Genomic DNA, 26,428 nt, shown 5'->3' with positions numbered 1-26,428 from the left:
TAGAGTCTGTCATACAGAGTGAAGTAAGTCAGAAAGAGAAAGACAAATACCGTATGCTAACACATATATATGGAATTTAAGAAAAAAAATGTCATGAAGAACCTAGGGGTAAAACAGGAATAAAGACACAGACCTACTGAGAATGGACTTGAGGGTATGGGGAGGGGGAAGGGTAAGCTGTGACAAAGCGAAAGAGAGGCATGGACATATATACACTACCAAACTTGAGGTAGATAGATAGTGGGAAGCAGCCGCAGAGCACGGGGAGATCAGCTCGGTGCTTTGTGACCGCCTGGAGGGGTGGGATGGGGAGGGTGGGAGGGAGGGAGATGCATGAGGGAAGGGATGTGGGAACGGATGTATATGTATGACTGATTCACTTTGTTATAAAGCAGAAACTAATAAAAAAAAAATTAAAAAAAAAAAACTAGGAATAATCTGCCGCAGAGCCAGACAGACAGCCCTGCAGAGGAGCTTGTAGTTCCATACTGTAGCCACTTCTGCTGCTAAGTAACGGCCTGTTACTTCCTGTCCCCACTGTGTACTCATTTCCTGAAACTGCTGCGGGTTGTGGAGAGGAGGATACCTATTCACAGACGAGGTATTTTTGTTTTTGTTGTTTGTTTCAAAAGTCCCAAAATTATGTGCTCCCTTTCCAGTCCCCTGCCTCATTCTCCCCAATTCTTCCATGAACACAGATTGGTTTTTTTCCTTTTTAAGTCAGGAGCTTTAGGATAGCAGGGCTCCAGAGAAATATTCTAAGATTAGCAAAATAATGGAGCTGAACTCAAGTTTTTAACTTTAAGTGCCCTTAAGGAACCCAAATAGAATGTTGCGTCTTCTCAGGAAAGTCTCATTGTGGGCCCATGAACCTCTTTTTCAAGAAAAAATTTTTGGATATTGTCTCTAAGCATACCACAGTATAGATTAGAGAATACTTTTCAAATTCTTTTGTAGTGAAATTAACAGTTTTCTACTAAAAGTATACATTAAATGATCAAAATATCTTGCCATCAGGAACACTTGGGAGTTTTGGTAACGGATGGGTGTGTAGCCAGAAATAATGTAAAAGATCCTGAAGGGTAGAACCCATCCCAGAAATACATGCATTACCGGGTTTAGTACAATATTCTGTACCTGAACTTATAAGTGAAATAACCCTTCCAGAAGTTGTCTATTTAGTAATAATTCGATAACCAAAAGAAAACCAGGCAAAGAGAGTCTGTCTATGGTCCCACTAATGCACATTCAGGCTTCTCCTCTGTTTGTCAGGTTTTCACTATAGCATTCAGTGGAAACTACTTTCCAACGACAACCTACTACCCTTGGGAGAGTGGGTGTAAGGTCCAGTGGCTACTCCTTTAGCATTGCCACATTCATCAAGATGACGTTACTTCGTCCTGTCTCCTTCCTATAGCGTTTTCCATTGTAGAGATTTTTTTTTTCTAAAACCATGCTCAGAAGTAGGAGCCATACTGGGAGTGTGTCACCTCCTACAAATAAAGGTATTGAGATCATATAAATACACAGAAATCTGTTTTTAAATAATGTTGAGTATAAACACCCTGGCTAACCAGATAGAGCTTTGCAGAAAGCAAAGCCAATGATAACAAGAAGTATGAATTGTTGACGTCAGCCCTGAAAAGGTTGAAAATAACAGTGGGCAGAGAAACACCTGCTTGTGGGATTGCCTCAAAGGGATCTTGTTGCCTGCAGTTCAGTCAGTGCCAAATATGTGATTATTCTCTAAAAAACCAGTTAAGGGAAATGAACACCCATTTGGAAAATTCTGAACTGTTGGGATAAACTTGCATCAAGCCTCACTGATGATAATTGTACAGAATCAGAAGTATCGTACACAAGATGTTTTGTTTTGCCTTTTTTTTTAAGTAAATCTCACAACAGTAAGAAAAAGCTGTTTGAATAGGAAAAGTCTTACCATGGGAAAGAATATGAGAAAAGGGAAAAGAGAAGAACTAAAAAAGATGAGAATATATGAATAAAATAACTGGTGTGGAAATGTGTGTGTATGTGTAGATATTATACAGATTATATACACACACACACACACACACACACTCATGTACATCTCATATGCCTACATCCCTCTCATTATCTTCTGCCAATAGCCTTCTACTGATTCCTCTTTTTAGTTCATGCTACCTTCACTCAGGCTTAAAACCAGATGTGTCTCCTCCTTCTTCACTGCCTTCACAGCCAAGCCCTTGAGGCTCTTCTCCATTCCTTCGAATCTTCTTTCTCCAACTACAAAAGTTGCTCCCTCACTGCTAGTCTCTACCCACTTACCGACAAGCATGTTGCCCGACTAAGGTTCCTAAAACCTTCTACTCAATCATGCTCAGTTGTTTCCCTGTGCTGGTCAAATTACTACTTCCTCAGGGGAAGTGTCCAAGTGTTGTGTAAAGCAGCCCAGCTCTGAGGTCTCCCCTCCCCTCCCACACAGACTCTCATCAGGTCCACCTAACACAATAATGTGTTGTTACGTAAACTGCCCTAAGAGCCCCAAGATCTGTGCTGTGGCATTTAAATTATTCCTTTGCTCTGGAATACCCTTCAATATCTGCAATATCTATCCTTCAAGGTTGCATTCAAAGACATGTACTTGGATTGGAGCAGGTATGTTATTTTACGTTGTATGATGCCTATTGGTTCTGCCTACTCAATTGTAAACCCTATAAGGCCAGGAAAAAGTGTCCTTCTCATCTTTGTACACCCTACACTGCTGTACATATGAAAAGTGAATAGAGATTTTGGTACTTCCCACAGTTGCTTTAGTTTCAGACAGTAAATTGATAGGAATATTCATTATTATGTTAAACAATTTCATAAAGGCACTTTTGGATTGAAAAGGATCAATCATCCAAACCATGACAAATTATTCCCTTATCTTCATTGTGAAAAATACCAAGGAATCAGCTATGTACATCACTGAAAAAAGATCACGAATCTCCCACTATGCTGTAACTCCCTAATCCTGAAATTAGAAGGCTTAAGAGGAACATATGATGTGCATACAAGAGTTAAGGGCAAAAATTCATGCTTTAAAGCAATTCTTAATATGTTCTGTATTCAGATATGTACGTGGGACATTATAGCAAGTTATTTAACCAAAATCTGAAGAGGTGTTTTGGTTTGCATTTTTTTACGAGCTGGAAATTGAAAAATGAAAAAAACTCACAATAAATCCAGTTGTATATGGATTTTTTCCAAATGAGTTTTCCTCTCTAGGGAAATACTTTGCAATAAAAATTAAAATAATAGCATAATTATTGAGCACATACTACATGTCAGTCACTCTGTTAAGCACTGTACATTTCCTCACTTAAGCCGCAGAAGAGCCCCACTAGATGGTTCTATTATTATCTTCATTTTAGAAAAAACAAAACTGAATCTTAGAGAAGAAGGTGACTCTACTCAAGATTCCACAGCTAGTAAGTCATGGATCTCGCACTCATTTATCCCGTTAAGAGTCTTAATTCCCAATAGTGTGAGGTATGTGCCAGTGCCCCAGAACTGTAGATAATTTAGTCAATAAAATTTGCCCTAAAAAAAGTATTCTCATTGGATTATGAACTGAAATGACTATCAAGGACTGGGAGAGAGGCTGGGAGGGAAGGAATCAATGGGAGACATTGGAAAACGGAAAAAGGAGCAATAACTCTCAAGCTGGTTGTGCCTACATACACCTTCTTCAAGTTGATGTGTTCAATGATTTTTATTTTACCTGAACACCTCTTCCAGTGAGAAAAACAATCTTCTTTTAACTTTTGCCTTAAAAATGTTGTCTTATAGTCTTGGGCTTCCCTGGTGGCGCAGTGGTTGAGAGTCCACCTGCCGATGCAGGGGACACGGGTTCGTGACCCGGTCCGGGAAAATCCCACATGCCGCAGAGCGGCTGGGCCCCATGAGCCATGGCCGCTGAGCCTGCGGGTCCAGAGCCTGTGCTCCGCAACAGGAGAGGTCACAACAGTGAGAGGCCCGCGTGCCACAAAAAAAAAGAAAAAAAAAAAAGTGTTGTCTTATAGTCTTAAATCTTAAAGATTTAAGGATTAGTGCAGGAGCTCTCTGGGTTCCTCACCTCCTTCCTCACCCATACTCTGAGCCACTAATTCCAAAGCAGCTAAAATAACATTTTTAATATGCAGTCAGACAAACATATCACTCTGCTCTCAAGAGAACATGAACACTCTAAAAGGTACAAAATAGCAATCATACCTGCTTTCTTCCCCGAGGCAAAGTAGCCACAGTATCTGCCAACATTTGAAGCCTTCTATTATCATCCATGGGAAAGCTGCCTGTGAGTGTGGGGTAAGAGCTATACGCTGGACCAGCACGGTACTCCACGAAATTGACATTGCTGTTCTGTTGCATGATCCTTTGTAAAGACATTGTGAATAAAGATTACTCCAGCTAGCACATGGTTGAGTGGCCTTGCAGGCTGGGGGAAGCTAAAAGTATAACTCCCTGACAAGTAATCAAAAGTAGCAAAGCAGAGAGAGCCCATGTGACTTCTGTGGTTTGAGGTACTTGTTATACAAACCCTATCTTGCAGTTCACTCCCAATTCTCAGTACTCTTTTCTTTAAGCCCCTGAGAAAACCTAAAGCTAGTTTATACCATTAAAATAAGTCGACTTATTTTTTTTTTCTCCTTCAAACAGCCAGAACTCTTATGCTTTCATGTTCTATGGCAAGTTGTGTTCAAAACACCATCTGCCTTACTTTTTTTCAAAGGAAAAAGAAAAACTTCCCCAAATTCTGCCATTTGTTTGCCATCCACTAGCCTACTTAATATGGTCAGTGCAATGTAAAAGTCAGGATGTGCAGACATTGAGTTCTTGTGAATATAAGTAAGACTTATAGGATCCAGTCATAAGGTCCTCTCACAAAGTCCTTGGAATGTACTTTCCCCAAAGTACATCTTAGCTCATTAATGGTCATCAAAAAGACATTATATCTGCCACATGGTCTGTGACCATTCAGCATTCTTCTGATTGTCCTTCCACTACTCTGTCCTCACTAAAATTATCCATCATCTTTACAAAGAACAATGGGAGAGGAAGACCAGCCCATTTAGAGCACAAAGTTGGCCATATCTTAGACTGGACTTTGTCACAGCATCAGCAAGTGGTCCCAGGGGAGGAATGAGGAGGCCATGAAAGTAATAGGCAGACCAAGGTGGCACAAGAATGTTGCCAGTTGGTCCCTGCCTATGCATATGGGGCAAGGGTACCATCATGAATTACTCAAGATCACAGATGCTTTTATTGGCTGGGGGGTGGGGGGGATTGGGGACATGCAGTTTTAAGAGACTTGATTTTAGAGAAGGAGCAGTGTATATAAGTAGAAGGAAGATTCAAAACAAAAATCAAAATGAGAAGTTTTGCATAGTATAAAAAGTCAATTGTCATTTTCAAAATCATTTGCAAGGTCAATAGTAGAATTTTAGAGACAGAAAGTCTTTGAACTAAAATGGAAGTCAATGTGAATTCAGCTCAAGCAGAACCTGCCAAATGTAAATTATAAAATCTTCTGAGTTAACAGTGCTTCAAGAGATGGAGCCACCTCAAAAATTTTTTAAACCCTATCACAGCATGACTCATTACCATTGGAATTGGATAATAACATGAACAAAATGATGTCTCCAAAGACATAAAAAGATCTAAATCAGGGATTACAAACACATATGCCGTCTGGGTTCAGGTAGGTAAAATAATATAACATATATGTGTAAAACAAAAGAGAGTGGTAGAGACTTTGGCAACTAAAAATATGGTCAATTATAAAGACGTTTATGTAATGTGTGTGTGTGTGTGTGTGTGTGTGTGTGTGAGAGAGAGAGAGAGAGAGACAGAGACAGAGAGAGAGAGAGATTGATTTTAAAAACATCTCCAGGCTGCTATAAGGTACATGACTTAAATCAACACTGTTACTTGAGGACAGCAGTCTACCTGTCCTCTGGGAATTTTATAAAATTAGGGAAATATTTTAATATTTCAAAATACCAAATGGAAATTACATATTTGCCTGATATAAGGCCACTAGGCCAACCAACAACCAAGTTTTACAGATGGATGCTAAAATTGTATCAATTTAGTTGTGTGATACTAATCTTAAGCTAATATAAATTATAGAAATCTATTATTAAATTAAGAAATTAGAAAATAAATTATCTTTTTACTTAATTTATGAAATGTGTTTAACAAGTAGAATATTTCAAATCATGAGATCTATGGCTGTAAAATTGGAGTCAAAGGCAAGTTTGACATTCAGCCAGTACATACCGGTATGGTCACACTTGTTAATTACATATTTATGACTTGCTCTATTTTGATTGGTCAGTTCCCTGTTCTGATTGTCAGGACCTGTGTCATACTAGTTATTAAATATTTTTAATAACACCCCTGATCAAAAGTATCCTTTGTGACAAAATGTGGGGAAAAACTAATCTTTCCATACAAATGTGACTTCAACCATCAAACCTTGATTTACAAAGGTCTTCTACTATTTATAACTTCTCTTTTCTATAGAATTTACCTTAGGACAAATATAATAGCCTGAAGCTGTCTTCCCCTTCATCATCCCCTTTATTTTATAATAAAATGAAGCCAGATCAAGCTATCTACCTACTCAAATGATTTCAGGAGCCTGAAGCTGTCTTCCCCTTCATCATCCCCTTTATTTTATAATAAAATGAAACCAGATCAAGCTATCTACCTGCTCAGAAGATTTCAGGAGTCCCTCATTGTCCATAAAATAAAATTAAAAGTAAAAGTAAAATAAAGAATTTCAAGTTTTTACCTAATTTTATCTCTGAAATGTCATATCACTTTTTTTTAGAGACATCAGTGGTTTAATGGATGGGGGATCTTACACGTCTGAAGCAAAGTCCTGGAGCAATACCCCACTGTGTGCTGCAGATGGAGGGCAGGACATGGTATCTGCCTTCACTCTCGTATCACTTTTTTCAGATCATTAAGACTTAATATATTATTGTTAGACTATAGTTAATTGTACACAAGTCTGTTTCTACACTGTCTAATTTCCTCTAATTACCTTGAGCACAAGGCCCATCTCTTATTTTTAAATTTACACTCATGTCCTATATCTACAGGTGTTCAGTAAATGTTTGTTAAGAAAAAGAAAAGGGTAGAGCAGTAGATATTTAACAAAATGAATTCAGCAATATTGTTCTAAAACATCAAAGAAGAAAAACTAAACTGGAAGAAAATTTTTGTGCTATTAACCCATATTCCAAAGTGCTATAGTCTTCTATAAGAGTGATCTGAAAGATGTGGACAGAATCTTTTACAGTAGTCAAAGTAGTCAAAAACTCATGAGATTAGATCCAGGTTACTTTATCAGTGCTATACCAAATTTTCAAGATAAATACAAATCTTATATTAATAGTCCCAGAGCAGAAAACAAGATGCATTCTCTAAAGCTAATTAATCTGAACCTAAACTATATATAGAGGGAAGAAAAGGAAGGAAGGAAGGAGTGAAGGAAGGAAGGAAGGAAAGGAGGGAGGAAATTAAGCTAATTAAGCTAATCTCACTTATTAATTCTGATACAATTAAAATATCAAACTGAGTCCAATAGTGTATTAAAAATAATACCTCACGACGAAGTAGGATGTACCCCAGGAATACAAGGATACTTCAACTTTAGGATATAAAATACTAACAGAAGTCACTAAATCTCTGGATGAAAGAAGAAATTCAATGCAATAGACACCGACAGTATAGTGATTCGTCTTTGCTTTGAAAAATCCTAAATAAATGAGGAATAGAAGGAAAACTTTCTTAACATAATGAAAGGTATCTACCAGAAACACCCACAAAATATCATCTTCAATGTTGAAATGTGTTTCCATTACAGTGAGAAGGAAAGCAGAGATGACAATAGCCCTCACCACTGATCACTGTTGTAGTTCATATCACAGATAGGAGGTATAGAATTTGTAAAGAAAGAGACAAAATTATAAGGTTTGTTGGTGATATGGTTGCATAACTAGAATATCCAAGACAATCCACTAAAGAACAGACTTAATAGGATAGTTTTCCTAGATGTAAGATTCAAAGAGAGATGAGAAATTAAATAATGAGAAATTAAATAAATTTCTCATACAGCAGCAGTGGATGATATGAACTGGTAATATCGGAGGAAAGAAATACTATCAAAATAGCCAAAAATTCATAAAACAGGAATGAACTTAGCAAGCATTTTTAAGATTTTATGAAGAACATTATAAGGTCCAGAGTAAGGGAAAAAATACCATGTTCCCATATGAGAAGAGTCCTTCTTGTAAAGATGTCTATTATTCCCAAATTTTCTAAAATATTCAATGTACTGAATTCAAAATCCACACAGGTTTTGTTTGTTTGCTTGCTTGTTTATAAAATTTGACATACATTCTTACACTCATCTGAAAGAGAAAGCGCACAAGATGAGCTAAGAAAATTTTGAAAATAATAATGGTAGGGGATAGAGGTAAGGATGAGCATTGAGAAGATTACCCTACTTGGGTATCAGAAAATATTACAAGAGTTAGGATTGTATGGTCAAATAGAATAGGTCAATGAAAAGAATACTGACAAATCAAATATTGTCAATGAATAGAGAATCCCAAAACATATCCATGAATATTCAGAAATTTACTATATCATTAACTTATTTTAATTCATTAGGAAAAGAATAACCCCTTCAATAAATGGGTTGGTACCTGTGTGGAAACAATTAAGTTATAGTCTTTTATTACATTATAATAATAAATTCCAGATGGCTTAAGGAGTTAAGTATAAAAATAATTTTAAATATTCAAACTAATAGCAAAAATATAGAGTATTTTAGTAAGATTAGATTAGGAATGGTTTTCCTACCAATACAGAGAAGTCCAGAGAGCATTAGTAACATAAATATTAATAACTTCCATTCAAAAAAAAAAACTTCCGTTCAATGGAAGCTATAATATACATAGGCTAAAGCTAAATGACAACAAGAAATTATTTGTGATACATAATTGATTAAAGGCCATAATACATAAGGAATACTTTATTCTTTGAAGAAAAGTATTTTTAGATGATTAAAGGCTCTGAACAGATAATTTACAGAGAAAGCTCAAATCATCAATATACTTATTAAAGGATGTTCAAACTTACTAGTAATCAGGAAAGTAAAACTTGAAACAACAGTTAGATACTAACTGTTGCTCACCAAAAAATGAACAAAAAATAAAAATTGGCGATATCCAGTATTGGTGAAGTTACAAGTAAATAGGCTTTTAGCACTTTGTAGGAATATAAATCAATAAAACTTTATTAGTGGGGTAATTTGACAGTATTGAATTTTTGAAATGCATTCCAGGAATTCTACTTTTAAGAATTTATCTGACAGAAGTACTCTTACATGTGCAGAAAACAAGTATGTTTCTTGTGACATTGTTTGAAATTGTGAAAAATTGAAGTTTTAAATGTATATCAGTTGAGAAGTAGCTACATAACTTATGATAATTTAATTCAATGGAATGCTCGGCACCCACTGGGAAGTATTAAATAAACAATTACGTGCATAAAGATTTTTAAGACAGATAAAGTAGGGGAAAAGATAGAACAATGTGCACGATATGTTCCCATTTATTCTTTTTTCTTAAAGAAAGAGCATGTATCTATATGTACAGTGACACATACAGACATAAAAAAGACTACATAATATGGATGGTTCCCCACGTAAGATGGTCTGACTTAGGATTTTCCACATTTACCTTGGTGTGAAAGTGGCATTCAGTAGAAACCATACTTTGAATTAATGAATTTTGATCTTTTTTCAGGCTAGCAACTTGGGGGATGATACTCATGATGCTGGGCAGGGCAGCGAGCCGTCGCTGCCAGTCAACCACCTGATCACGAGGGTAAACAAACGATAGACTTTACAACCATTCTGTTTTTCAGTACAGTATTCAATAAATTACATGAGATATTCAGCACTTTATTATAAAATAGACTTTGTGTTAAATGATTTTGTCCAACTATAGGCTAATGAAACTGTTCTGAGCACATTTAAGGTAGGCTGGGCTCAGCTATGATGTCCGGTAGGCTAGATGTATCAAATGCATTTTCAACTTACAATATTTTCAGTCTATCTGGATACCCATTGTAAGTCGAGGAAGATCTGTATATACTAATCTGTTAACAGTGGTTACCTCTGGAGAACGAGTTGAGGGAGAAAGTGGGAAAGTTTGTGAAGGAAGACTTTCAAATTTTGTTCTATTATATATATGGTTTGAACCTTTTTAAATAAGTATGCATTCTTATATTAGTTGGTCAACTTTTAAAATATTAATAACTCACAGAGAATTTTTAAAAGCCAATCACATTTTGCTGAGAATACCTTATGATTTTCTAGATCCTCATACCGTTTATGCTTACTGATAAGAATTATTGGTCTATCTACTGAATGTTTGCCATTTGTTTATAGGCTAAAATTTTATTTTGCTTAATGGGATTTTTAAGGTAATTCTTTAATATTTCTTTATCATTTTCTTCCAACCAAGCAAAATTCCTCCTCAAAAAGGACTGCTGAAGTCTCCACGAAATAGTACAGTAAAGGAGAGTAATGCAATCACGCCGCTAATTCTTATGGAAACAAAGGGCATTGGTTTGTCCTGTTGAAATCCGCCGTTCTCAAATGGCAGTTATCAACTGCCTAAGAGTTCGCATTAGTCATTATTACCTCCACCTTTCCCCACCGCATACACACAGTTCCATTTCAAAATCGAAATCTTTTATCAAAATTCAGGGTAAACAGGTGACAGTGCTCCTTCCTCTTCCTTTAACTAACACCCTGCGTCACACTCAGAGTTCAGCTTTTACATAACTTGCTCAATGGGGGTGGGCAGAGCCACCCCACAGAACTGAGAAGGGCTTTAGTGCTTTAGAAAGTAGCTTCTTAGAAAGCAAGAAACTTGTTGGGGACTGGAATTTTGTGTAATACTTGGAACAACAAAATACTTACTTGAGACATAGGTAAATTCCCCCTGGCCTTTGAATAAAATCCAAACATTTTAGCCTGTTATTTAAGGTCATGTATGTTCTAGTAGAGCCTATGGTGTCATATCAGACCACATCCTGGTCACACTGGCCTTCCTTCTAACCCTCCAACAGAAGCAGTTTCTCCTCAGGGCTTTTGTACTGACTCTTCCTTCTGCCCGGATCACTGCTCTCCCCACCAGTCTTCATTTGTCTTCTTTTCTCTCTCTCTTTCTCAGTCTCTCTCTTCAAATCTCAGCTCAAATGCTATCTACTAGAGAGGCCCCAAATATTCCTAACTGAATGGATAAAGGTGTTAAACAGGCTGCATCCAAATGGAACAGCTCCAAAGAGAGCTTTTGCCATAGAGTTCTCTAAGTAGACACCCCTCCAATCTGCTCATCCCCCAGAGCTGCCTGGATTGGCCACCTGGTGGGGACTTGCCTTTGACAATAGCAAGAGAATCCGCAGAGAAGGGCCAGCAGGAAGCAGCTTAATGGAATGATCCTCACCTTCCCCGTTTTGGTTTTCAGAGCCTAGAAAGGTGGCAGGGGCGGGTAGCGGGAAATGTGTGTGCACCAGAAGGAAGTACAGAAGAGCATTAAGGTAACTTCTTAGAACATCAGAATCCCCTATTTTCTTTCTATCCCTGTCTAATTACAATTTCAGAAAATGATATGCAATCTCAACTTCTTTGATATTCAAATGTAACACAGGGAAGAATAGTATAGTAGTCATTTCTATGTATAACCTAACACAGAGACTAACAGTGGGCATCGGTAAATATTTTTTAACTTTATTGAGTTAAAATAATAAAGCCAAACAAATATAGCACAAGGTAGTAAGTACAGGAGATAAACCACTAAGAATACATCTTTCTTTGGTAATCACAGTGTTTGTTAGAATAGAATCAACTATATATAGAACTGAAACTATATATATATTCTTGAAGTCATCAGAAGATACCAGCTGAACTTACAGAATGTTAGACTGGAAGGAACCTCAGAGCCATGTCATCTAACTCCCTTAATTTTCAGATTAAAAAAATAACGCCTAGAAAATGTAAGTCTTGCCAAAGAGACACAGTAATTTAATGGCAGAACTATGGCTGGACTACTTGGTCTCCTTCAACTCAATTCTACAAAAATTTATTGAGAATATAGTCATAGTAACAGCTAGGCAATGTGCTAAAGAGTTTAATCCCATAAAACAATGAGAATAGTATTATATTTCTCATTCTTTTCCAGATGAGGATACTGAGGCTTAAACACCTGCCTAACATTACACAGCTGATACCTAGGATAGCTGGGATTAGAATCCACATCATCCATTTCCAATGACAAGGTTAACCACTATGCAAAACTGCCTTCCCCAAATTGTGCTAACACTGTACGGATGAGCCAGGTATGACCCCTGCCCTCATGGAGATCAGAATTTGGTAGGAAAGACAGAGAAAAAAATGTCTCAGTGTGATAGCAATTAAAACAGTGATTCTAACAGCCACTATGAATTTACCAAAGAACAAAACAGTACTCCCTCTACTATAGTTCAACTCACACCCCTAAGAATTTTACAATCTAGATAAAATGTTATTATCTGTATAGAATTAACCATAATAAAAAGGAAGAGTGCCAATTATTGCTTACTATCTTATAGGTTAAATTCTATCTCCCCAAATGATATGTTGAAGTCCTAACCCTTGGTATCTGTGAGTGTGACTCATTTTAGAAATAGGGTCTTTGCAGATGTCATCAGGTTAAGATGGGGTCTTAGGTGGCCCTAATCTGATATGACTGGTGTCCTTATAAGAAGAGAAAAATGCCATGTTAAAAACAGACACACAGGAAGAACACAACATGATGTCAGAGGCAGAGTTTGGATTGTAGGCTTTACAGTTGTAAACTAAGGAACACCAACTATCAACGGCCACCACCAGAAACCAGGAAGAGGCAAGGAAGTATTCTACTCAGAGTCTTAGATGGAACATGGCCCTATGACAGCTTGATTTCAGACTTCTAGCCTCTGCAACTGTGAGGGAAAAAATTCTGTTGTTTTAAGGCACTAAATTTGTGATAATTTGTCATGATAACTAGGAAATTCATATGCTAGGAAACACATACACTCTCTATTCTTCCTTACATTTAGAGATATTATGACAATATTAGAAGTGCAATGTGCTCTCAATCTCAAGAACAGATAGATGATTGCTCAGCACCTCATTGGCCAGGATATTAACTCAAAACACAGTGAAAGTTCTTTGAAATAACCAGTATTGAAATTTAATATAAAAATATATGACAAAGAATTGTGCTGAATTCAGAAATAGTGACACCTTCTCTTTAGCCAAGCACTGTGGACTTTCTATTTCACTAAGAAGCTGCAGGGTCGGGGTCAGAAAGGTTGTGAAATGAATGATTTAACCTAAGATAGTTGGACAGCTGGCCTAGTTCCCAAAAGAGCAGTCTGCGAACTTTTCCATGAAATCCTGACACTGTTTCAAGAGGCAGCAGCTAGGACAGCTCCCTCCTCATCAGTGGAAAAGTACAGAAGTTACTGTCTCCTTACCAAGCACCTGACTGTGTGGTCCTGCCTGTGTCAGCCAGAAACTGGTCCATTTTTCTTGTTGGGCAAGGATACTATCTTTTACTTAGGAGAACTTATTTCCAGTGTTGAGCAAACCCATCGATTACAGTATGTAGACCCATTTACACCTCTGAATGTAAAGAGGGGATTGTTGATGTAAAACCAGTAAAAGGAAAAGAGGTCTGAGGAAAAGGCAGTAGCAATGATCTAAGCTCCAGAAGATCTTGCTTCCTTCTCTAGCTCCACCATCTATCAGCCCTGGGACTTGCTTAGGCAAAGTTAGTCCCAATGTAGGGTATGTTTCCCCATATACCCAAGGCAGGGAGAAATGCCACATCAATCTAAGGATCAAAATAAATGACATAGGAAGTGAAAAAGATCTTTGAGAATGTAAAGTCCTATAACAATTTAAGGGTTTTAAATGTTCCCTGGAGGCTGCTAGAATTTGACACACAACCTACCCTCCTCTGGTACCGTATTTCTAAGGACCATTACACACATTGATTCTATTACACACACTGATTCTATTACACATACCAAAAGGGGGGTGGCAGAGTGTTCCAAATCCAGAGAATGCCATAACATTAGCTGCAGAGTAAACTTCAGACTCCATCACATAGTTTGCAGCACCTTCCCTAACCCGTGTCCAGCATTCTTTCACAGCTGTATATTCCTGTGTGTGCCCTTATAAGCACACTGCTTATGAAAGGAATGAGGCCAAGTGGTTCAGCTTGAGCTCTTAGACCCCTGGGCAAGTTAATTAACTGACCTGGTCTCACTGTCCTCAGCTATAAAATGGGATCAATCATTCTACATATCACCAAATAAAGTGTAACAGGACCTAGCACATAGTAACTGCTCAATAAATGTTTCCTGTAATCATCGTTATTATTATTATTCACACTTTTCTCTGCAACTACCCTGGACTTCTGTGCTCCCTGAACATGCATGGTTCTTTCCAACTTAACCTTTGTTCATAACACATGGTTCACCTGGATTCACTTACTTCACCTCTATCTGTAGAAATCCTACCCATGCTCCCAGGCCAAGTTTAAATGCTACATCCTTCATGAAGCCTTGTCTGAGATCCCCAAGCAGATATGAGCATCACCTCCCCAGAGCATCCAAAGTACATCTAAAGGACCTCTCTTATGATAAATTACACTTTGCCCTGTGAAAATTTTGTGCACCTGCCTTTCTTCTGTAATAACTTGTAAGCCCCCCATTCCTACCCCAAGACAGGGATTCTTTCTCATTCATCTTTGTATCCCTCCTGCCCTTAGAAGAGTGACTTTCTCATAAGAGCTGCTCGGTACGCATTTGATGAATACATCCATAATCTCCCCAAAGCTCTGGCAGTTGATTTATTCTCCTAGTGATCCTTTTCTTTGGGCAATGTAGGTATTTGATGAATAATATTTACTGTGTGCTTAATACTTAATGTAAATTATATTTACTGGGTAGTTTGGCTTAACTATAATGAGAAAGAAATAAATTGGCAGTTTGAAAGGAAAATCCAATACAGTAATAATATATATTTTAAACTTTATTTCTATTATGATAAGTTGCCATCAATTGCAGTATTCACCATTGATTTACTAACAACCTTTCAAGGAAAACTTTCACATTAAATGTGCCCATAGATGGTAAGAAGCAACTTAATTTCAGAAATGTAAAGGGTAAAGTAGAGGTGCAACAACATGAAGAAGTGCAGTCAGGGCTCTTTTCTCCCAATACATATTCCCCTCCATACCCCAAGATGTACACACATTAAACTAGACTCACCCAGTCAGTCCTGTAGAGCAGAACACAGTCTAGCATCTCATTTATCTCAGACTTTTCTTTTTCTATTGATTGGACCTCACGTTTTGTCACTTCTGCCTCTAGAATGTCTAACATCTGTCTCCTCCTTTCCATGACCACCTGTTGCTTCCAAGCTGAGGCCCTGGGTTCAGTCCTCAACACATATAATAGCAGGCAACGGGTCTCCCAATACAGAGTCTCCCAAACCTAACTATTACTATCTAATCATGTCCTACCCCATGCCTACTGAATTAAGTTTAGACTTCTTAGCTGCGCATTAAAAGTTACCCACTGTCTAATTCTTACCTAAGGTTCCAGTCTTAAGTTTTAATCTAAATGAATTGACTTACAGGTGCCAAGATATAATAGCCTTCCTCCTGAGAACAAACCTAGCATTGTCATACCTCTGCATCTTTTTTTAAACTATTCCCTCTTCCTAAAACTCCCTTCTATTCATTGAAATCCCCTCTGCTATTAAGAGCTGAGTTCAAATTCCACCTCACCTGTGAAGTATTCCCTTTTGACAGCAGCCAAAATATCTCATTACCACTACTGAACTCTCATAAAATTTAGTATCTGCCCCATTCACATAACCCTTGGTACATCACCATATAACCCAGTTATTTATTTGCATGGCCATTCTCCTATTAGGACAGGAACCCCAATTTATATCTATTTGTGACCCTCATAGACTTGAACATCTTGGTTTAGTAAAAATTGGATTAACATATGTCAAATAAGTAGATTTTTGGAACAGGTAATTTCGTTGATTAGATGTCACATGGCGGTTTCTGAGATGACACGGAGGGAGTCAGACCGAATAAAAATTACTGAAATTAAGAATTTTATTTCAAGCTATTTCGCACGCTCACTCGGTGGGACACTCAGAAGCATGGTAGAGGAACACACCAGACATGTTTAGAATGCACTAAAAGGTGAAATAGCCATTGTCCCAACCAATTTTTGTTTTTTAGACTAAGCAGAACAAGTGCAAAGTGGAAATTATAAAACGTTAGTTTCAGAATCAGAGAGCGGGGGAAACCAGGGTGTAAGTAATCTACAAAACACCTGTATTTTGCATTAGCGGTGTCAGGAAAAATGTATCATCACCATTTTACAGGAAAGAGAGAAGCAAGGAAAAATAATGCCATTTTGCAGGAAGAGAAAAGGAAGCACTTTATGTCTTTCTCCCTAGTGGTATGACTTCAGCAGATAAGCTCTGTAACACAGAGAATTTCAGCACCACCCTTCTCCATAAGACTGGAGAGGAATAAAAATGAAGTCTGTGTAAGAGATGCATCTGGAGAGAGACAGTAATTACTGGCCAGGACTGTTTAAAATTCTCAGTAGGATCTCAAAGAAACACACTGAACATGGCTGAGCAACGGAAGGAAAGCATAGCAACTGCTTGGAGGGAGGAACAAAGAGAGGAAAATATAATCCTGGCTTCCAGCTACAAGTTAAAAAACTGAATGAAGGAAAAGCCAGATTGTATCGATCTGTCACTCCTATCCATGATGTGATATTCAACGCCACCATAGGTGTATAAGATGTACTTCCCCTCCCTGGTAAGAAGGTTGCTAACATTTCCTAGTCTTTCTCATGCTGCTGCATTTCCTCTCCCTAAATAATACCTACCATAAGGGCCAAGTGTGTTTGTGTCACATATTTTATCTTACACACCTGGCAAAAATTCTGTACATATTACATACCAATACAGAACCAAATAGGGAATGTTTCCTTCCCTCTTGACTTCAGAAAACAGACTCAAGAGTTCACTCCCAGAACCAAGGGTTGTAAGGTGTTTTTTTGCCAGGCTACTGACTCCCATCTTTCCCTAGCTTTGAGAGTCAATTTACTAACCAGCTTTTTTTTTTTTTTTTTTGCTGTGCGCGGGCCTCTCACTGTTGTGGCCTCTCCTGTTGCGGAGCACAGGCTCCGGACGTGCAGGCTCAGCGGCCATGGCTCACGGGCCCAGCCGCTCCGCAGCATGTGGGATCCTCCCGGACCGGGGCACAAACCCGTGTCCCCTGCATCGGCAGGCGGACTCTCAACCACTGTGCCACCAGGGAAGCCCCTAACTAGCTTTTAAAGTAGATTTTTCAAAATAGATGTTTTTGAAATATTCTTTCTAAAATGCAAGGATAAGGACTTCCTTCGTGGTGCAGTGGTTAAGAATCCGCCTGCCAGTGCAGGGGACACGGGTTCGAGTCCTGGTCCAGGAAGATCCCACATGCTGTGGAGCAACTAAGCCCGTGTGCCACAACTACTGAGCCTGCGTTCTAGAGCTCGCAAGCCACAGCTACTGAGCCCACGTGCCACAACTACTGAAGCCCACGCACCTAGAGCCCGTGCTCCACAACAAGAAAAGCCACCGCAATGAGAAGCCCGCTCACCGCAACGAAGAGTAGCCCCCGCTCGCCGCAATTAGAGAAAGCCCACGAGCAGCAATGAAGACCCAATGCAGCCTACAAATAAAATAAATAAATAATTTTTTTAAATTAAAAAAGAATTAGCCAGGAAACTTTAAGAAGATAAAATAAAATGCAGGGATAACATGAGCAATGGTGTTCACTACAATTAACTGATTTGTTTTCCAATTACTGCTAACCAATGACTTTATTTTTCAAAGGGTAGAAATTCCCTTAAATAGTAAAGAGTTCACAAGTGCATAGCAATATTGATTTGTCATTCTCCACTGGACCCGTTGCTTGCTGTTTGCTATCCTTTGCTTAATGGTTTGGCTTTTGAAACATGGCTCACTCTTTCAAGCAACTGGAAAACAAAAAACCCCTAAATTAGTGAACTCTCCAGGAAAAAGAGTATACTTATCCGCAATGCTGGGTAGGGGGGTTGGGTAGGGACACACTAGGAAGTAAAACAGCCTTTGTCATTTTCAAGTGAACTGCCTTGCCCTAGTGTGACTTCCCCTTTCCTCCACTTTTGGAATGCGATTTCCCTAGAGGCAGGAATCATGTCATGGAAACTTTAGACTGCATGGGACTTTGAAGATTGTCTAGTCCTTGCTCAACAAACCTGAACCCCTCTTTGTCATTCTCCAAGGGAGGAGTAGTTAGTTATTTACTCAATTCCATGGGCTTGTGAAGGTTTTAGGTGTGGAGAGGAATGCAGTTCTGCTATTTTGCTTTTAAGTACTGAAAGTCTGTTAGTTTTATTTAATTTTGTGATTGCCTTTCTTTTTATTTCCTTTTTCAGCCCCACTTTTTTTTTTTTTTTTGCCAAAACTCTAACACAGTTTGCAAAGACACACACAAAACTGGCATGCAAACCAGGTTTGAAAAAAAATAGGGCAGGCTGGAAGGAAACAAGTAGACTCCCCAGAAGAAATTGTACTTGGCACTAATTTTTCTATTTACATTCTTTTTTTTTTCTTTTTTACAGCTGGTATTTGAACTGCTAAGGATAAGCAAGACACAATGGGCTTTACAAAGGGAAGGAAAGAAGATAAACATTGAACCCAAATGCCAACATCATAGATTAAATAAAATTTCCCCCAATTCAATGAATGTTTCATCCCTGGCTTTAAAAATGCAGTATTTTTTTTCTTACCAAGGTTAACACCATACACTCTGTACATTTCTTCTTGTTCCACATTTCTGGTAGATAAGAAGCCATTATAAAGTTTGAGCTGGAGAGACCTTAAAAATTAACCAATGCCTTCATTGACTAATATGGACAATTCAAGACAAAGAGGTAAACCGACTTGGGTCATTGGCAGCAGCTGTAGAACAAGGCAAAGGTCTCCTACCTCACAGAGCAATGCTCTTCCTGCCAAACCACACTACCTTTTACAGGAAGATCATCATGAGAACCCACTTTGCCATTTTCTCACCTTTTTTCATAAATCCAAATTTTCAATCATTTTTATGGTCTTTCAACTAATCTGTAAAATTTCAACATGGCACAAGTAATTTTTCAATAAAATACAAAATAATCAGTTCATTTTGTTGTAATGGTATCAAAAGTTCCAGCTCCCTAAACTTACTATCTTTCTATTTCTCCTAGTAAAAATAATTCTTTGTTGCTATTTTCTGACTTTAGACCAAATTCTCATACATATTTCTGGTTTTGCTCTTTTCCTACTCTTTTTCATGTGCTACAGATCAGATTGCTAAGATCTCTGAAGCCTGACACAAGAATCGTTTAGTACTCAATCCTGCTGCCTACTGCCTGTCATCCATCCATCAATTCAAAAATGAATATGTAGGAATGTATTTCACAGTCTTGGCAGGACAAATTTTTTAAAGACTCTTACTGATTTACAACATTATACTAAATTGCTAGAAATATACTTTGACAAAAAATAACTCTCAATACTAAAACATAATTATAGGAAAGCAAAAAAAACCTGGAAAAAAGTCCGAGATAAAACAACTCTAAATGAAACTGTTTTTCTTTTTACTTATTCTTCTAACTTAAATAAATCCAAGACTTTTTTTTGTCCTTGATTATTTAAGGTAGAAAGGAAAGGAGGTAGAATACAGATTCAATCATGGTAACTGGAATTTCATTAGAAAATAAAATTAATATGTTAAAACAAAAAAAAATCCATTGTACTAAAATATGCACCCTGAATTAGCAAGACCTTTTTTCATGGGAAGGAAAAATATCATGGATATAAGGAATCTCACTCTCTAATAAATATTCTATCCACTGAGCCCTTTCTGTCTCAGGTGGAAAGTTAAGGAGATGCAACGTTAATTTAATATACACATATAAAGTTTTTAAAACACACGTGGACATTGTCACAGACTTTTTGTTCAATATCAGTCTACGTAAGAATAAGAATTTGGGGTAGTCATTGCAAAAGCATCCTAAGTGTGCTGCCTAGAAAAAGTATGCCTTTTTTCCTCTGGAAGAATAAAATGGGAAGAAAGAAGAAGAAAGAAGAGCATAGGGGGAGGAGGAGGGGGAAAAAAGGAGAAGAAAGAAAATCAGCAGGGTAAGAGAAGGTTGAAGACTCTTCCTGAGTTACGGTGAAGACTCAGCAGGAGAAATATGATCCTATTTGACTCCCAAACTCTTTTTTAACTTCAAAATTCATGTCTTTTTGTCCAACTGTCCCTTCACATCACCTTTCTATCCACAATGAAGTTCACCTACAATCTCAAAATCAACAAGTATGATTGGAGTATGAAACATCCTTGACATAATCCCGTTCCTCTGCTTCATTTATAGACAAAGAAACTTAGGTAGAAACAGGGTATTCAGTTTGCCCAAGAACACATAGAAACTTATTCTAAATAAGTTAGAAGAAATAAATTAATTCCAAAACAGAATTACTCTGGGCAGGAGGTGGTGGGATGGTCCTTTAGATCAGTTTACCAAAAATTTATAACTGAATATTTAGAAAAGATATATTGTCTGTCCCCAAGTGTTCAATCCCATGTATATAAAGACACTAAGTTGAAAGACTCAGAATGACCTTTTACTAAAAGTTGTCACAGGAGTATATCTTCCTGGTCCTTGAGGTTCTTAACCAGAAGAGTTGGAACTGAACTAGTTGGTGAAAAAGCAAACTTCCTTCACTGAGTTTATTTCATGTAGAAGAAACTTCAATATGGAAAATAACTTTAGAATAAAGAAAGCCCCAATTTTAGTCTTTCATAGGTTGCAGATATCTGGGAGGTGATTCAGAGAAGAAATCAGGAAGAAGCTAAGACCCTAATGACAGGGTTTGGATAAAGCATGATAGATAAATGACTTGATATCAGTCTTCTGATTATCTAAAAGAGGACATGACTGACATCCTCAGATATCCCGATAAGAACAACCTGGTTATTACTCTTCAGATGATTACTTGAGGTGGTACTTTCCAGAAAAGAAGACCATTTAACATTAGCATGTATTGTCAAGGGAATTTGTGAAGTGTCTTTTTCCTAAGTTCTACAAAGTTAAGCAAGACATCTGGGGAAGAGGGTTGGATGAAACCCAGTGACTACATATAAGAACTGAGCATGTGGGACTTCCTTCGTGGTCCAGTGGTTACAATTCAGTGCTTTCACTGCCGTGGCCCAGGTTCAGTCCCTGGTCGGGAAACTAAGATCCTGCATGCTGTGTGGCACAGCTGCAAAAAAAAAGAACTGAGCATGTAAGAAGTGAGTGTCATCAAGCACCCATCTAGCCCTAAGAAATCAAGCAAATGACCAAGAATGTGGAAAAAAGAAAATATATCCTATTCTCTAAAAGAAAACCATAAAACGACAACAAACAAACAAACAAAAACAGGAGGTAAAAAGGAAATTGCCTTTGTCTGTCTCCTAGCAGTTGCAGAAGAGAACACGCTGTTTGCATCTACAAGGATTGAAAGATACTATCAAAAATTATCAGTTTATGGGGTCCCATTTCCTGCCAGACTAACCTAATTGTCTTTAACTCACTTTTAATCTGAGTGGGTGTGGTGAGAACGGCTGATGTTGCTTAACAGCACTTGGTGTTGGTGTTAAATATAGAAAATTCACAAAAAGATTCTTATCTACAGAAGAATGGAAAACATTGTTACACATGATGAGACAGTCAGAGAGAAAGGAAGTTGGGAAACGTCCCCCATCCTGCCACACATTTCATCTATGAACAAAGCTCTGACTGGCCTCAAAGGAAGCTCTGTGCCCAAAAGAAATAGTTGAATATGCAGTGGGGATTGAAAATCAGATCCATTATGAATAACATTACCAAAATATATATGTATGTATTACCTGAAGGTATGATGGAAAAATGACACACTTCAAAACTGAAAACAGGATAACTAAATATTGTTGAGGTGCAAAGAGAATCAATTCTGAACATTATAACATTTAATATAACAGAAAAAAGATTTGAAACAAAAAATCACAAGAAAGAGCTTTTCTTTAAAAATAGCAGTTTTAAGACTTTAATATGCAATTTTCTGTGACCCTAATTCTCATACTAGCCTACACATCAGTTGGCTCTTGTTAGTATAGTTGAAGATGGAAAGACACGTTGGAGGTTCTCTCTTCTCATAAATCTACCACAAGACAGAGCTCACCTCTAAAAACAGATGAAGAAAACAAAGGCATAAGGCATATATAGCAAAGTATTTAAAGACTTCCCATGTCAGCATATTGGGTAAACAACCATTGGCATTACTTATAATTGGAGTTACTGTCTACGAGAGTTGTTAGAGTTGATAAGCTTTAACACATAAGAATAACCACTGTACATCCAATTTTTGAGGAAACAATCCTATTGTCCTTGGGCAATTATATCTCTTTGATATCCTTTAATAAATCACATTAAAAATTTTTGGCTTAGCAAATATAATCATGGTAATTAGACACCAAAACCAATCATACAATTTCTTTACATACCCCTTGCTTTACACTCTTTACATACAGAAAAACTAGAGTTAATGGTCTGAATTAGATGTAACTTTTACCCAGAGAGAATCTGTGAAAATTCGATTCAAAACAACAAATTTTAGAAAAGGTCTACTACCTACCTGGCTCTAAGCTAAGGAAAAGCAATGCTGAAGTTATTAAAACCTCATCTCAGCCCTGCATGAGCCTACAGTCTGGTAAGAAATCAACATGCCCACTTCCATAGCTTACAAGACAGAAAATGATACAAAGCACTTCAAGAAGACAGAAGAGAAAGAGTAATTTCTTCTTGAGGTGGCGTAGGAGTTGCCATTGAAGGACAAAGAGAAATTTAAAGAATCAGTATAATTCCAATAGTTAGATGTGGTAGCCAGGAAAGAATCAACATTTCCCTTGTGAATGAGCTTATTAAGGAGAGCCATTAAGAGAAAACACAGAGAGAGAACTGATCAGAGATTGGTAATGAGACTGGTGTTTCAGGACTGTGGGATGCTTAGTAAGGGATAACTACCATGCACTTTATTAGGGCTGGATGGGTAAGGCCCCTTGTCTATTATACCAAATAATTTGAACTTGATTCAACAATCAAAGGGGAAGAAATAGAGTTACAGATGTAGAAAACAAACTTATGGTTACCAGGGGATAAGGGGTGGGGGGAGGGATAAATTGGGAAATTGGGATTGACATATACACACTGCTATGTATAAAATAGATAACGAATAAGGACCTACTGTAGAGCACAGGGAACTCTACTCAATACTCTGTAATGGCCTATATGGGAAAATAATCTAAAAAAGAGTAGATATATGTATATGTATAACTGATTCGCTTTGCTGTACACCTGAAACTAACACAACATTATAAAACAACTATACTCAAATAAAACTTTAAAAAAAAATCAAAGGGGAATCACTTTTTTTTGGGGGGGGCCTCTTCACGTGGCTTGTGGGATCTTAGTTCTCCAACCAGGAATTGAACCCTGGGTCACAGCAATGAAAGCGCCGAGTCCTAACCGCTGGACCGCCAGGGAATGCCGAAGGGAATCACTCATTTTTTGAGGAGAGGCATAAGTTAACTAAATAGGAATTTTAGGAAAATTGACTTGGCATTGGATTATAAGAGAATTGAAGGGAGAAAGCTAAAGACCAGTTCAGTTAATGCCATAATCTTAGAAACAGGCAATAAAGGTTTGAACTAGATCAGTGCCAGTGGGGGAAAATGGGAAAGAGTAGAAGCCAGAAGCACTGGAGAGGAATAAGCAATAGGATTTTGTGCCTCCTGGATATGAGGAGCAATAGAGGGAGATGATGACTGAACCATCCTGGGGAACAGGAAGGATGAGGGACCGTGATGACAAGGAACCTAATGATTTTGCTCCATCTTTTGATCCGAATTTCACTGCCACCACTCCAGTCAAGATCCAGCAAACTGTGCTCAACCTCTGAGGTCCAAAAATTAAAATCACACTGGGAAATCTAATTCTCTCTTTATCCCACACTACAGAAGCCATTTTCAATGGCAAGTCAACAAGTGTCAAGATCCTGTAGCTTTCCAAAAACAGTAATTCTGAAAGCCACACTAAATGTACACTTTGAACTCGACTAGATAATTGTGTCTGACCATCCTTTTAGACCAATGTCCAATCAGAGAATCTGACTTGAGTATCAGGAGGCTGTCGTGAAATTCATGTTTCAGTTGCTTTCTCTTCCTATATCAGGCAACCCCCAGTGGTAACTAAGAGGTTATACTCTACCAAATAATTTTATCAGTAGGGGAAGAACTTGGTCAGTGATAGGTAGGCAGCTGGAGGTTGGCCTTTAATGACCTATTCAAAAGCAAAGGTTTAAAGTAGTTTAAATGTTAAAAATAATAATAAAGCATAAGCCACCACCTTACCTCCCCTGTTAGCACTAAATTAAAGGGAGGATGGAGTCAAGCAATACTCAGAATATCCACTTGGGTGGAGTTCTCAGTAAGCAACATGACAGAAAGCTTCTACAGGTAGCCAGACGTATTTAGCCAAAGACGTTGACCTTGTCTGTCTGATAGTTTTCCAAATACACTTAATTGTGAGTACAACAAGCTTTTTTTCCGTTGTATCTCTGGTTCTAAGCCCTTGCATCATCACTGAACCTTAACGACTGCTTGCTCCAACTCTATTGAAGCCAAAATGGGAAGAAGAGCAGAGCCCTTGGAGCTTGCATGCCCCAGTTAAGACTCCTCTGAGGGAACACCACAAGTATGTGCATTACAGTTGTACATGTGCATGTGGTGGGGGTCAGAGATTATTCCTAGGGGCCAAGTTGGTCTGAGCTAGGTGTCAGTTCAAGTGACACCAAGAGAGAACTAATATGTCAATTTCCAGTGAGCAGGGGAGGTTGAGAGCTGAGTGAAGAAACCAAGTGTGAGACAATGAAGGGTAGTTCAGAGGAGATGAGAGAGAAACAAAGAAGACAAAATAACACGTAACAGGAATGGGTTCTGAAACAAATTCTGTGAACAAGGGCATCCATCCTGTCTCCACCTCTCTCTTTTGCACAGCTTACTTTGCTTGGCTTGGTCAAGAAACGTGTTCTTCAAAACCAGACCTCAGCTGATGTTACAGACTAGTTTCAGTACCAGAAGGCCAACATAGATACTGTCAGTGCTCTGATAGGCACCTATAATATTTATCCCCCCCCAAGGCTAAGACTAAATAAGACACATCCTTCACACTTGGCTCTCATATTTCCTACCCATAGTTTCACCTTCATACTAATTTAACCACTGCCAAACATGCAAAACTTTTGAGCAGTGCAGGTGAGCTTCACTAGAAAGGGGCAGGGCTTTACGTGCTGACTGTGGTTCCTAGAGGATGCACAGTTTCAGTGCACCTGCTCACATGAAACTGAGCCTAGCACTGGCCCCTGTTTCCCCTCTACAATCAAAATGGCTTCTCAGAAACCTCCTGGACAAAGAAGACAGCTCAAAGGCATCTACTAGTTACCCCAAGGGAATCATTTCATAAGCACCTTTTCTAGTAACCCCTAGCAATTGTCCCTTGTGAGATTTTACACCCTTTTGAGATAATGGACAGCATATTCACAAGCATGAGCCACCACTTCCCCTCCCTTGTTAGCTCAGAGCAGTGCAAAGAGCCGCCTCCTCCCAATCTGGAGTCAACAATTCTATCGAGCTGCCTCCTCCCAATCTGGAGTCAACAATTCTATCTCCTAGGCATTAATTGAGCACCTACTGTATACAAATATAGGAAATAAACATCTGGACAATAGAGTGATGGATCTAAAACAAAAAGATACTTGTAACAAGTTGTATTTTCCAAAGATGGCCTCATCCATATAGTTTATCCCACACAATCTACTTACAATGTGATTTTTGAGAGGCAGGGTATACATTCTTTCCCCTTGAATCTGGGTAAGCCCATGGATACTGCAACAATGATGTTATGTGGCATCCAAGGGTAAGTTATAAAAGAAAATACAGCTTCTGCATAGTTCTCTTGGGATGCTTGGAACCCAACCACCACACTCGAGGAAGCCAAGCAGCTACATGGAAAAACCACGTGTAGGTGTCCCAGCCGCCACCTCATCTGAGGTCTCACTGACAGCCAGCATCAAACACCACACATGTGAACAATT

The 26,428-nt window shown here is 38.2% G+C and overlaps 1 protein-coding gene and 1 long non-coding RNA gene across 3 annotated transcripts in view; one reads left to right on the top strand and one right to left on the bottom strand.

Annotated features, from left to right (window-relative positions):
- Window positions 1–26,428, bottom strand: part of CYTIP (cytohesin 1 interacting protein) — a 64,124-nt gene that overhangs the window by 24,388 nt on the left and 13,308 nt on the right. Inside the window, exon 1 of one of the 2 annotated variants that reach the window (XM_081241688.1) lies at window positions 4,237–4,450. The exons of the other annotated variant lie outside the window; for it this stretch is intronic. Within the exon in view, the coding sequence (XP_081097814.1) occupies window positions 4,237–4,410 (174 nt within the window). The 5' untranslated portion in view covers window positions 4,411–4,450. Of the gene's footprint in view, window positions 1–4,236; window positions 4,451–26,428 lie in introns of those variants that run through there. 2 annotated transcript variants of the gene reach the window in all.
- On the top strand, window positions 2,623–9,912 carry LOC308621287. Its single transcript, XR_014016438.1, has 3 exons — window positions 2,623–2,637; window positions 6,860–6,956; window positions 9,849–9,912. It is a non-coding gene; the product is annotated as an uncharacterized lncRNA (long non-coding RNA).

This window comes from Mesoplodon bidens (genome assembly GCF_964165515.1).
Source record: "Mesoplodon bidens genome assembly, chromosome: 8".
Taxonomy (NCBI): Eukaryota; Metazoa; Chordata; class Mammalia; order Artiodactyla; family Ziphiidae; genus Mesoplodon; species Mesoplodon bidens.
The sequence above is the reverse complement of the archived record's forward strand: the minus strand, read 5'-3'. Positions and strand labels throughout refer to the sequence as shown.